The 12,301-nt window shown below is 44.0% G+C and overlaps 1 protein-coding gene across 4 annotated transcripts in view; it reads left to right on the top strand.

Moving 5' to 3' along the window:
* Nucleotides 1–12,301, top strand: part of MYO1B (myosin IB) — a 222,487-nt gene that overhangs the window by 41,201 nt on the left and 168,985 nt on the right. For all 4 annotated transcript variants that reach the window (XM_044302812.1, XM_044302811.1, XM_044302809.1 and 1 more), the window contains exons 2-3: nucleotides 2,629–2,769; nucleotides 9,589–9,704. In XM_044302812.1, coding sequence (XP_044158747.1) covers nucleotides 2,635–2,769; nucleotides 9,589–9,704 — 251 coding nt within the window. In that variant the 5' untranslated portion in view covers nucleotides 2,629–2,634. The remainder of the gene's footprint in view (nucleotides 1–2,628; nucleotides 2,770–9,588; nucleotides 9,705–12,301) is intronic.

Raw genomic sequence — 12,301 nt, 5'->3', positions numbered from 1 at the left:
CACTGGTATTTCTGATTTTCAGCATTAGGGCTCATTCACGCGACTGTGGTGTGGTACCGCATCCATGCCGCATTTGTTGCGGCTCGGATCTGGACCCATTCACTTCAACGGCTGTCCGTTCTGCAAATTGCAGAAGGCACACAGGCGGCATCCATGTTTTGCAGATCCGCAATTTGCGGACCGCAAAACACGTCACGGTCTTATGAACAGTCACAGGCTGATGGTGCAGCACTACTCCTGTGCTCGTCTACTGTACATTGAGATCACTTTCACACTATATGTATTTAGAGCAGAATTTGTAAGCCAAAACGAAGAATGTAACAAACCTAGAATAAAACGAATAATAGAAAATGTTATGACTTCCAGGTTTTGGACCTGCTCCTAGTTCTGCTTTACAAATACTGACCAAGACATGCAAATGTGAACAATGTCTGCCTTTCTTTTTTCTACATGATGATAATTTGCCTCCATTGCCAGAAATCATGTACAAATGAGGGAATGGGTTAATGACTTTAAGCAGAGACCTCAAAACATTCAAGAATTAATAAAACTTTTTATATAGTGAATACCTTTTTATTTGCATAAGCCAGAGACCCTCTAATTATAGACCTGTATTTTTTACAACCCATCCATGCATTTTATTTTTTATAACAAGATTGTTTTCTTAAGAATTCAAAAGACGTGCAGTAGTTAAAAAAAATAATAATAATAAATATATTACACAGTACAGACCAAAAGTTTGGACATAACTTCTCATTCAAAGAGTTTTCTTTATTTTCATGACTGAAAATTGTAGATTCACATTAAAGGCATCAAAACTATGAATTAACACATGTGGAATAATATACATAACAAAAAAGTGTGAAACAACTGAAAATATGTTATATTCTAGGTTCTTCAAAGTAGCCACCTTTTGCTTTGATTACTGCTTTGAACACTCTTTGCATTCTCTTGATGAGCTTCAAGAGGTAGTCACCTGAAATGGTTTTCACTTCACAGGTGTGCCCTGTCAGGTTTAATGAGTGTGATTTCTTGCCTTATAAATGGGGTTGGGGCCATCAGTTGCGTTGTGGAGAAGTCAGGTGGATAACACAGCTGATGGTCCTACTGAATAGACTGTTAGCTGCTTTTCTCTTTCCATAATACAAATTCTAAGTAAAGAAAAACGAGTGGCCATCATCTGAAAAGTGTCCCCAAGTGCAGTCACAAAACCATAAAGCACTACAAAGAAACTGGCTCACATGCGGACTGCCCCAGGAAAGGAAGACCAAGAGTCACCTCTGCTGCGGAGGATAAGTTCATCCGAGTCACCAGCCTCAGAAATCGTTGGTTAACAATAGCTCAGATTAGAGACCAGGTCAATGCCACACAGAGTTCTAGCAGCAGACACATCTCTAGAACAACTGTTAAGAGGAGACTGTGTGAATCAGGCCTTCATGGTAGAATATCTGCTAGGAAACCACTGCTAAGGACAGGCAACAAGCAGAAGAGACTTGTTTGGGCTAAAGAACACAAGGAATGGACATTAGACCAGTGGAAAACTGTGCTTTGGTCTGATGAGTCCAAATTTGAGATCTTTGGTTCCAACCACCGTGTCTTTGTGCGACGCAGAAAAGGTGAACGGATGGACTCTACATGCCTGGTTCCCACCGTGAAGCATAGGGGAGGAGGTGTGATGGTGTGGGGGTGCTTTGCTGGTGACACTGTTGGGGATTTATTCAAAATTGAAGGCATACTGAACCAGCATGGCTACCACAGCATCTTGTAGCGGCATGCGGTTCCGGTTTGCGTTTAGTTGGACAGTCATTTATTTTTCAAAAGGACAATAACCCCAAACACACCTCCAGGCTGTGTAAGGGCTAGTTGACCATGAAGGAGAGTGATGGGGTGCTGTGCCAGATGACCTGGCCTCCACAGTCACCGGACCTGAACCCAATCGAGATGGTTTGGGATGAGCTGGACCGCAGAGTGAAGGCCAAAGGGCCAACAAGTGCTAAGCATCTCTGGGAACTCCTTCAAGACTGTTGGAAGACCATTTCAGGTGACTACCTCTTGAAGCTCATCAAGAGTGTGCAAAGCAGTAATCAAAGCAAAAGGTGGCTACTTTGAAGAACCTAGAATATGACATAGTTTCAGTTGTTTCACACTTTTTTGTTATGTATATAATTCCACATGTGTTAATTCATAGTTTTGATGCCTTCAGTGTGAATCTACAATTTTCATAGTCATGAAAATAAAGACAACTCTTTGAATGAGAAGGTGTGTCCAAACTTTAGGTCTGTACTGTGTGTGTGTGTGTAAAAAAAAAAAATTAAAATTTTATATCTATCTATATAATTATTTTAGTGTGTGTATATCTATCTACAAATCTTGATGGTAGATGGAAGGCAGCGTTTGTCAGTGATTTTATGATATCTATTTTTGGCAAAACAGCTATTATTGAAGGGGGGGGGGGCACTAAGCTAAATGCAGCAGAACTCCACTGTCACATCTGTCAACTTACAGAAAAAATCAAAATAACTCACCAATGTCTGTTCACTTTGACCATTTGAATGTAGCCACAATAACATGAAGTCAAACTGTTTAAGTGTGTGTAATTTGTATTTATTTATTTTTTGTTTGTTTCAGGGCACCATGGCCAAAATGGAGGGTAAGACGTCACTGCTGGACAACATGATTGGTGTGGGGGACATGGTTCTTTTAGAACCACTTGATGAAGAATCCTTTATCAATAACCTAAAAAAGCGTTTTGATCACAGTGAAATTTATGTAAGTACATTAATGTTTTTATTATCCTGTGGATAGGGCATAACATTTAACATCTGAAATACTCCTTTATTTTATTAAAAGGTTTAATGACCTGGCTGCAACCATCTGGAAAGGGACATCAGGAGATTTTTTTTTTTTTTAAAGTTATTACTAACTTTGGGCCGGTTGACACTACCGCTTTTCTAGCAGAATGTTGGCGTGGATCGTGTTCTTTCTACCTCCCATTCAATTCAGGGCTGAGGATAGCGGAGCAGCAGCTTATAGCTGCGGCCATGGTGAGAGGGTTGCCTTTAGGTGCTACAGTGGTATTGCTGGGGCTACCAGCTGGGGAAGGGGAGGGGGCTGCTGCTGCTGTGACTACCAGCTGGGGAAGGGGAGGGGGCTGCTGCTGCTGTGACTACCAGCTGGGGAAGGGGAGGGGGCTGCTGCTGCTGTGACTACCAGCTGGGGAAGGGGAGGGGGCTGCTGCTGCTGTGACTACCAGCTGGGGAAGGGGAGGGGGCTGCTGCTGCTGGGGCTACCAGCTGGGGAAGGGGAGGGGGCTGCTGCTGCTGGGGCTACCTGCTGCGGAAGGGGTGGGGGCTGCTGCTGCTGTGGCTACCAGCTGGGGAAGGGGAGGGGGCTGCTGCTGCTGTGGCTACCAGCTGGGGAAGGGGAGGGGGCTGCTGCTGCTGTGGCTCCCAGCTGGGGAAGGGGAGGGGGCTGTTTATTTTTTGTCTCTCCAGAAGGGAGTGCTTCTGTGACTGACTAGGGAAAGAGGGGGGAAGGTTACTGTACTCCCTGACCATTAGTTTTCCCCCTGGGAAAGTTTCAGCCACTTGAGTGCAGAGCACAGCTGGCTCTCAGCAGATTTACAAGCACAGCGCCATACATAGTACAGCAACTATACTTAGCATTGCAGCTCAGCCCCAAAGGGGCTATGTGACCGATGAACGTGGCCTAAGAGGTGGTGGGGATTAGCTCCCCACTGATCTGATTTTGAACCTCTCCTGAGGGTAGGTCATCAATAGAGATGAGCGAATTTCATGTTATGAAATTCGTTCACACTTGTTTGGTGGAAAAAGCAGAATTGCGTTATGGATTCCGTTACCACGGACCATAACGCAATTCTATGACTGAATTAGAGGCATTCGGTTATTCATTCCGCCATAATGGAAGTCTATGGCCAGCTTAACGGATCCATCCTGTTTCCGTTTTTTGCAGAAGAGGACTCCCCCGCATAACGGAAACAGGACGGATCTCTCTTGCAGCCCATAGACTTCTATTATGATGGAATGAATAACTGCCTCTAAAGGCATTCCGTTATGCATTCAGTCATAGAACTGCGTTATGGTCCTTGGTAACGGAATCCATAACGCAATTCTGCTTTTACCACCAAAAGAGGCCTGAACTAATTTCAAAATATGAAATTCGCTCATCTCTAGTCATCAATATAATATACTGGATAACCCCTTTAAAGATCTGTGCACCCGTTATTTTTCCTAGCAATCTGTGAATAAATTGACAACGGGTGTTACCTGTTGCAGAAATATTCCTACACAGCCTGACGCTGTCTAATCAGTGCTGATAGTATGAAGACTGCATAAGGATACATTGCTTTGACAAATGCAATGGTAACATCAAGTATCAAATGTATTCCTAAAGTTCTATAAGGAGTAATAGAGGAACAGTACAACAGATTTATTTTCTTATTTCTTTTATGGGGAATACGAGCAGTTACTAAAACAGATATAACCCCTGTAAGCCAGTAGATGACAAGTTTTAGTTCCAGGATTAGCCATAATCTTTACAATATGCAGTTTAAAGGTTCATTCCCATGGCCGTACGAATGGGTCTGCAACTGTTCTGCAATTTTGCGGAACAGGTGCAGACCCATTGGTTTCAAAGGGGCCGCAAATGACGTAGACAGCACACCTTGTGCTGTCCGCATCCTTTTTTTTTGTTTTGCGGCCCTGCAAAAAAATATAGCGCATGTACTATTTTTGTCTGCAATCGTGGACAAGAATAGGCATTCTCTATATAGCGCCTCAATTTGCGGACAGCAGTACCCTTACTGTTTTGTGGATGCACCTGTACATAAATTAATGTGGTTGTCTGGGTTCACAGCTGAACCTGGACATAGCCCTGTTTTCACCCAGTCAGCCCCCTGATATCCGCATAGGAGCATGTCCGGGTTCAGACCAAGCCAGATAATGTTCTCATTTGCAAAGCAAAACCTGCTGATATTGAGTTTCAGTACATCGGCCATGATGGACAAGCAACGTGATAAGTCGTATATTAATAATAATTGTTGATAATAATAATATATATATTTTTTTTTTTAGGGATATAGATATATATATATATATATATATATATATATATATATATATATATATATATATATATATATATAGTAAGTTAGATGTTTTAGTGTGGGATCTGTCGTTTTGCATGGGAAATAGTATAACATTCATTCTTATAAATGGTCACTGTACTTTTCATAAACTTTGCATAAATCAATAGTACAGGTGAATATAAGAACCTTTTGTAATAAGCATATCCATTATATATATTTATCAGCTGTTTTCTCCCCCACCTTTCCTAAACTAACAAGCGCTGTGAAATTTGTGATACATCTTGTTAAAATCAAGACAAGCTGCCTGTTCACGGATGACTAAGATTACATCATCCCATAGAAGTGTATAGAAAGTGGATGGGTAGGAACATTTAGCAGCAGCGTGACACAGGCATGATACAGCAGCTAATACCAGTCGTACCTCACCCCAAGTGCTTTGTCCACATCTATAACGTCCTATGTGGTGCTTCTGAGTCATTCTCAGAAAAATAAAACGGAATCTGCTGTCTGTGTAGCCTATGGGCAGACATGATTTTACCTTTTTTACATAAAAATGGGGCTGCTATGTTGCCGCTCTGAACTATGGTCAATGCCTGAGCATAAACGTCGAAGTCTGAAAATGTCAGTGACTTCAGTAAGCATTTGTAGGCATGTGCTTGGAGGGTGGAGTAGCAGAGCTGTGTGCATCACCTATTGTCATCTAGCCTGTATTATCTGCTTTACCATTATAATATTTGTGGAATTTGAGAGAACCCCAAAAACGCACATGTATAAGTTTTTATAGAGTAAACCTAAAAATTTTTGTTTAATCAATTAGAAAATTACCTTTTTATGTATGAAGTATGAGCTCATATTACACAAAATGTATGTTATTGCGCATATAAATGTGTAATAATACACACAAATAATGTCTATTGGGCCCTGATAGATTTAATATGTGCTGAGGCACATTTATCCAAAAAACTATGGCAGCCTTAGGGTTTGGACTTGTGTGGGGCTTACCTACTCGAATATGTTAGTGGTTAATCTATTTCTGCGGATGAGTGTTTTCTCTCAGAAGTGCTTACACTTGTAAATCGGTGTAATGAACTCCAGAAACATGCCAAGTAAGATATTAACTTGTGGGCGAGCAGATGCTAAAACATATAAAACCTAGGAATTTAACTCCTTTGCTTTAGTTTTTTAATGAAAGGGACATAATGGTCCCCATAAATATGCTATGAATGTGTATCCATATAAATGGTAAGCATATCTGGCCCTTTAATCATTTAAACCTTTAAACCAGTGGTGCCCAACCATTTTTCGTCTGAGGGCCGCACTAGACTTGGTATAAATTTTGTGGGCCGGAACAGGTAGCTTTACCAGAAAGAAATGTAAACGCTGTGAGGGGGCACGTGTGAGCATTACTACTGTGAGGGGAGCACGTGTGAGCATTACTACTGTGAGGGGAGCACGTGTGAGCATTACTACTGTGAGGGGAGCACGTGTGAGCATTACTACTGTGAGGGGAGCACGTGTGAGCATTACTACTGTGAGGGGGGCACATGTCTTGGCATTACTACTGTGAGGGGGGCACGTGTCTTGGCCTTACTACGGTGAGGGGGGACACGTGTCTTGGCCTTACTACTGTGAGGGGGGGGGGGGGCACGTGTCTTGGCCTTACTACTGTGAGGGGGGGGGGGGGGGCACGTGTCTTGGCCTTACTACTGTGAGGGGGGGGGGGGCACGTGTCTTGGCCTTACTACTGTGAGGGGGGGGGGGCACGTGTCTTGGCATTACTACTGTGAGGGGGGCACGTGTCTTGGCATTACTACTGTGAGGGGGGCACGTGTCTTGGCCTTACTACGGTGAGGGGGGACACGTGTCTTGGCCTTACTACTGTGAGGGGGGGCACGTGTCTTGGCCTTACTACTGTGAGTGGGGGGCACGTGTCTTGGCCTTACTACTGTGAGTGGGGGGCACGTGTCTTGGCCTTACTACTGTGAGGGGGGGGCACGTGTCTTGGCATTACTACTGTGAGGGGGGCACGTGTCTTTAGGCTTCAGTCAGATCCTCCACCGCCATGCTTGCACCGTGTGCCTGACACCACTAGGAGCTGGCCCCTCCTCCTTTCATCTCCCGCTGGCTTCTCCTACAGCAGGGCGCTCTATCGCTCCAGTGTCCGCCCAATCTTACCCCTAGATAAGTGCCACGCCCTATCGGACCTCCCACCCAAACATCCCCACACCCCTCCCTAGATCTCCCCCCGTGTCATCCACAGATCTCCTCCCCATCCAGAGCTGCTTCCTAGCTAATTTATTCACTGCACTTGCCTCTGTATAATTGAAGAGAAGCGCTGTAATCTCGCACAGGCGCATACGGTGCGTGCGCACTTTGATGCCTCTGCCAGTTTACGGCGCTTCTCTTCAATTTCACAGAGGCAAGTGCAGTGAATAAATTAGCTAGGAGGCGGCGCTGGGCGGGGAGATTACAGGCAGCATCGCTTTGAAGCCTGTGCCGTTCGCAGCGCGCCCCGGGCTGATAGTCCTGTTATTGCTCGGGCCGCATGACACTGCTTTGCCCGTAGGTTGGGCATCACTGATCTAGACAAAGGCATAGGTGCCGTTCCACAGTGTTGCGTCTACCATCTTACAAAACCTGCAAAACTGGTTATTTTACAATTGTATCGTATACATGTCATGTAACTGTCATGTTACAATGTTTTGAATAAAAATACATACTGTACCTAGAATATCTGTCTCTAATGCCACATCTCTCTAGGTGGAATGCTAGGAACTTGCTATCTATAGACCATAACATATCTGAAAAAGGCATCTGATCTAAAAACATTTGGAGCATAGCCATCAATGTTAGAGAACCCCTTTAGGCCACCTGCACATGATGCGGCTGAACGCACAGAAGAGCTGCGCAAAATTCCATGCAGAGTTATGTGAACTGCTGCAACAATATCTGTATTTGCTAACAGTGGCTTTGATGCACTTTTGCCACAGATCTCGCCCTTCATTGGAAGAAGGTGAAATCTGCAGCTAAAACTGCAAACGTTAATGACCTACTGCGGGTTTGGAAATCCACACGGCAGGTCAATCTCCGCACAGAAAAAAGGATGGTGGCATCTACACTTTAATCTTACAAGATTACACTGTGGTTTTTCCCGCAATGGAGTCAGTGTGGAAAATCCACATGTATTCTGTGGCCTTACACCACCTCTAGCTGCAGAATGTGTATTGCGCATGTGACTACAGGTGTGAACAGAGCCTTTACAAGATCAGTCGGTGCAATGGCAATATCAAACCACAGTATTTGTTATATGGGATATGTGTTATAGCAAATATTGCTGTTGGATATTGCAATTGCACCGACTGATCTTGTAAAGGCTCTGTTCACATCTGTTGTGTGGCCCCTATTTTATTTTTTATTTTTTTTATTTTCAGTGGCATTTTTTTTCCAGTCAAAGCAATGGACTCTTTAGTAGAACCTCATTGAACCCATTATAAATCAGTGGGGTACATAGGGCAATACTGCTGTCGATTGTGGTTTCATTTATAATGCAAGCCATTATGTAGATGTGATCAGAGCCTAGCATAGCAGACAAGAATGATCTTTGCAATCTGAACATGGAGAACTTTTGAGCAGGGACAAAGACATTAAAGTGACTCTCCACCTCTTAGCACCAGCTTGTTTTTATTTTCACATTTGTGGGACAATTTATTTTCCAAATTATATCCTCATAATGGAGTTAGGTCTTTAATATGCTCATACAAAGCTCCAAGTCCCATTGACAGTTAAAAATAACAGGCTTAGTACCAACAGCTGCCACTGGGGGGAGCATGGGAACTTGATGCATATTTAGCTTATTAGAACATTCTATGTAAAACTGTATGCAGAGGTCTCCGAAGCTCCCTCTAGTGGTAACTGCAGGTATCCAGCATACAATCAATTACATTAAAGAGGACCTTTCACTACTCTACAAACGAAAAACTAACTATACCTGTGGGCAGAGCGGCGCCCAGGGGTCCCTCTGCACTTACTAGTAAGTCTGGGCGCCGCTCCGTTCGCCCGGTATAGGCTCCGGTGTCTGCGCTCCCTCTGACTGATTTCTTGTAGGAGGCGTGTCCCTTGCTGCACTGCTGGCCAATCGCAGCGCACAGCTCATAGCCAGGCTATGAGCTGTGCGCTGCGATTGGCCAGCAGTGCAGCAAGGGACACGCCTCCTACAAGAAATCAGTCAGAGGGAGCGCAGACACCGGAGCCTATACCGGGCGAACGGAGCGGCGCCCAGACTTACTAGTAAGTGCAGGGGGACCCCTGGGCGCCGCTCTGCCCACAGGTATAGTTAGTTTTTAGTTTGTAGAGTAGTGAAAGGTCCTCTTTAATGTCTTCCTTGCAAATCTGTATGCTATATTAGATGGGGGTGGAGAGAGAGAGGAGACTTTATGCTTTTTGATCTGTACTTAATATAATGTATCTCTTTTTACTTACAGACCTACATAGGCAGCGTGGTTATATCCATAAACCCCTACAGGTCACTACCTGTTTACACACCGGACAAAGTGGAAGAATACAGGAATCGTAACTTTTATGAATTGAGTCCACATATGTGAGTATTGGGTGTATTTTATTAATCTTGGGTTTCTGTAGAAGAGTAGCTTCTTAGTCTGTGTTTGCTGGTCTCCTCTGGTTCTCTCATAAGCATGTACTATTGCTATAAAGAGAGAGGGATATGCTGCAGATTCCTTATTTCCTGGTATGGGCAGTATGCTATGACTGCAATGTGTGAATGCATGAAACACACCAGTTGACATGGGTAAAGAATACAGTAGTTTGACACGTAGGAATAATTTCTTACAATGTAAACCATTCTGACTACTCCAGTGTGAATTCTGATTATACATTTTACTTGTATCCTGCAAGTTGTGCTCCTCAGACTGGCGCTTTTGTCCTGTATTACTAGGTGGATTGAGTATGTCAAGAAAATGGTTGATGGCGCACAGGCCTTGGAGGAGCCATCAGCTCTCCTGATGTCTGTTGTAGTAAGCATTCGCCATTAAATCATTCTGGAGTATATTTTCTCCTAAAGAAGGATGTAAAGTGTAGCCTTAAATACAAGCTGTAACCTGATACCACTTGTAGAATCCGCAAGTATTTACCAAGTGTGTTTTGTACATGCGTAGCTGTGAACCAGAAAAGTTAGATTCAGAAGCACTTTTGAAGAGGTTTTTGGGGTTTGTTATATTGCTAGAATGTCCTATGGATAGGCCCAAAATATTTGATTGGCGGTGGTCCGGCACCCCGCACCCTGCAGGTCAGCTGCTGTTATCCCACTACACCATAGACTGAGCTGTGCAGTCCCGGCATCAGAGCTTCTCCCAAACAGCTGATCGGCGGTGGTGCAGGCTGTTGGACCTCCACCAGATTATTGATATTGATCAATATAAAAATCTCTTTTGTAACCAATATGTGGGAAATGGTACAATATGCAATTTACTAGTATTGCTGTTAATACAGTAAGAGCATGGCACAGAACCATGCCATCACCTTGTCAGACTAAGCTTCCTTCTCGGACAGTACAGAGCTTCTATCTAGAAATGGCGGCTGATGGGGACATGTGACGGACACCTCCACCAGCCTGCTCTCGGTGTACATGATCTCGTTTTGCGCTAGCAGTTGCTGATGGACAGGTCTGGTGACATGACAGGCCCTCAGCCGCCAGCTCCATTCAGTGAGAGGACGTTGCTTTGCCTGACAAGGGTGCTGCTTACTAAAGACAAAAGGGTAAAACGTCTAACGCTAGATCAGTAAATTGCACGTACTGTAGTGTGGTCTCCTGCATATTGCTCAGGATAATATTAAACTGACCAGCGCCTTTAAAGGGAACCTGTCATCAACTTTGTGCTGCCCACACTAACGGAAGCATAACGTAGAGACAGGTGAGTTGATTTCAGCAGTCTGTCATTTATAAGTTAAAAGTAAGTGGTTGCCGAGAACCAACATCACAATCATTGCAGACTGGGCCTGGAAAAGAGTCCCGGCCACCTGAGAAGAGTCCTGGTTATTCATGAATTCCTGCCCACCTGCTGATGACTGACAGTCTTCTGCCTAGTTTTCTCTCTTTCTGTCTAGCAGACAATTGCCAATTATCAGCAGATGGGCAGGAGTGCAGGAGATTATGAATAACCATGATGACTCTTCTCAGGTAGATTTGACTCTTTTCGAGGCCGGGGCTGCAGTGATTATGATGCTGGTTCTCAGCAGCCACTTACTTTTAGCTCATGGGTGACACACTGCTGACATCAGCAATTCTGTCACTAATTTATGCTGCCCTCAGTGACGTCAGCAGAAAGTTGATGACATGTTCCCTTTAAGATTATGCAGCAATGAAGATTATACACAGGGTTTAAATAGATCTGGACTGATTTTATATAAAAATATTTAATGATTAATACACTGACTGTGAGATATGTCTTGTTACCCGCTCAATCGTGCAGCTTGACTGTAGACAAAGGCTTGTATTCCACAGGGACAATGCCTTCTTGTTTCACAGATCTCGGTCTGTTTTGTGGTGTATAGACCATTGTAATGAACTACCAAAAAAGAAAGTGAATATGCTGAATTGGTAAAATTTGGGAGCAGCATGTCGCATTCTGTCAGCGGTTACACAATCCAGTGTGTGGCTCGGGCCACTGTCCAAAAGTCCAATGCTCTTCTCAGATGCTGCAATAACTGAATGTCAAGTCCTCACTACATTACAGAAGCGACTACAACAAAAGCCATGTCTCCTTTTAAACATCACGTTTAGTTTGGATACATTCAGAAAGCGATGATATATGTCAGGCATGGCCAACCTGCGGCACTCCAGCTGTTGCAAAACTACAACTCCCACCATGCCCTGCTGTTGGCTGATAGCTGTAGACTGTCCGGGCATGATGGGAGTTGTAGTTTTGCAACAGCTGGAGAGCCTCGGGTTGGCCATCCCTGATATATGTAGTGTCCTGGGATGGTCACTATAATTGCTGCTTATTTTGGAGACTCTGACCACAATACTCCCACTCCACAGAGCCCTAATCAGTGCTCTATCTAATCCTCTATCTGTATACAGTAAATGTATGCATTCCAAGTGGGAGGATAGCAGATGTTACTGCAGACAAAGCTGGCCCATGTCTATGATGTCACTAGACAGTGGATGTATCGGTGATG

The sequence above is a fragment of the Bufo gargarizans genome, chromosome 8 (genome assembly GCF_014858855.1).
Source record: "Bufo gargarizans isolate SCDJY-AF-19 chromosome 8, ASM1485885v1, whole genome shotgun sequence".
Classification (NCBI taxonomy): Eukaryota; Metazoa; Chordata; class Amphibia; order Anura; family Bufonidae; genus Bufo; species Bufo gargarizans.
The sequence above is the reverse complement of the archived record's forward strand: the minus strand, read 5'-3'. Positions and strand labels throughout refer to the sequence as shown.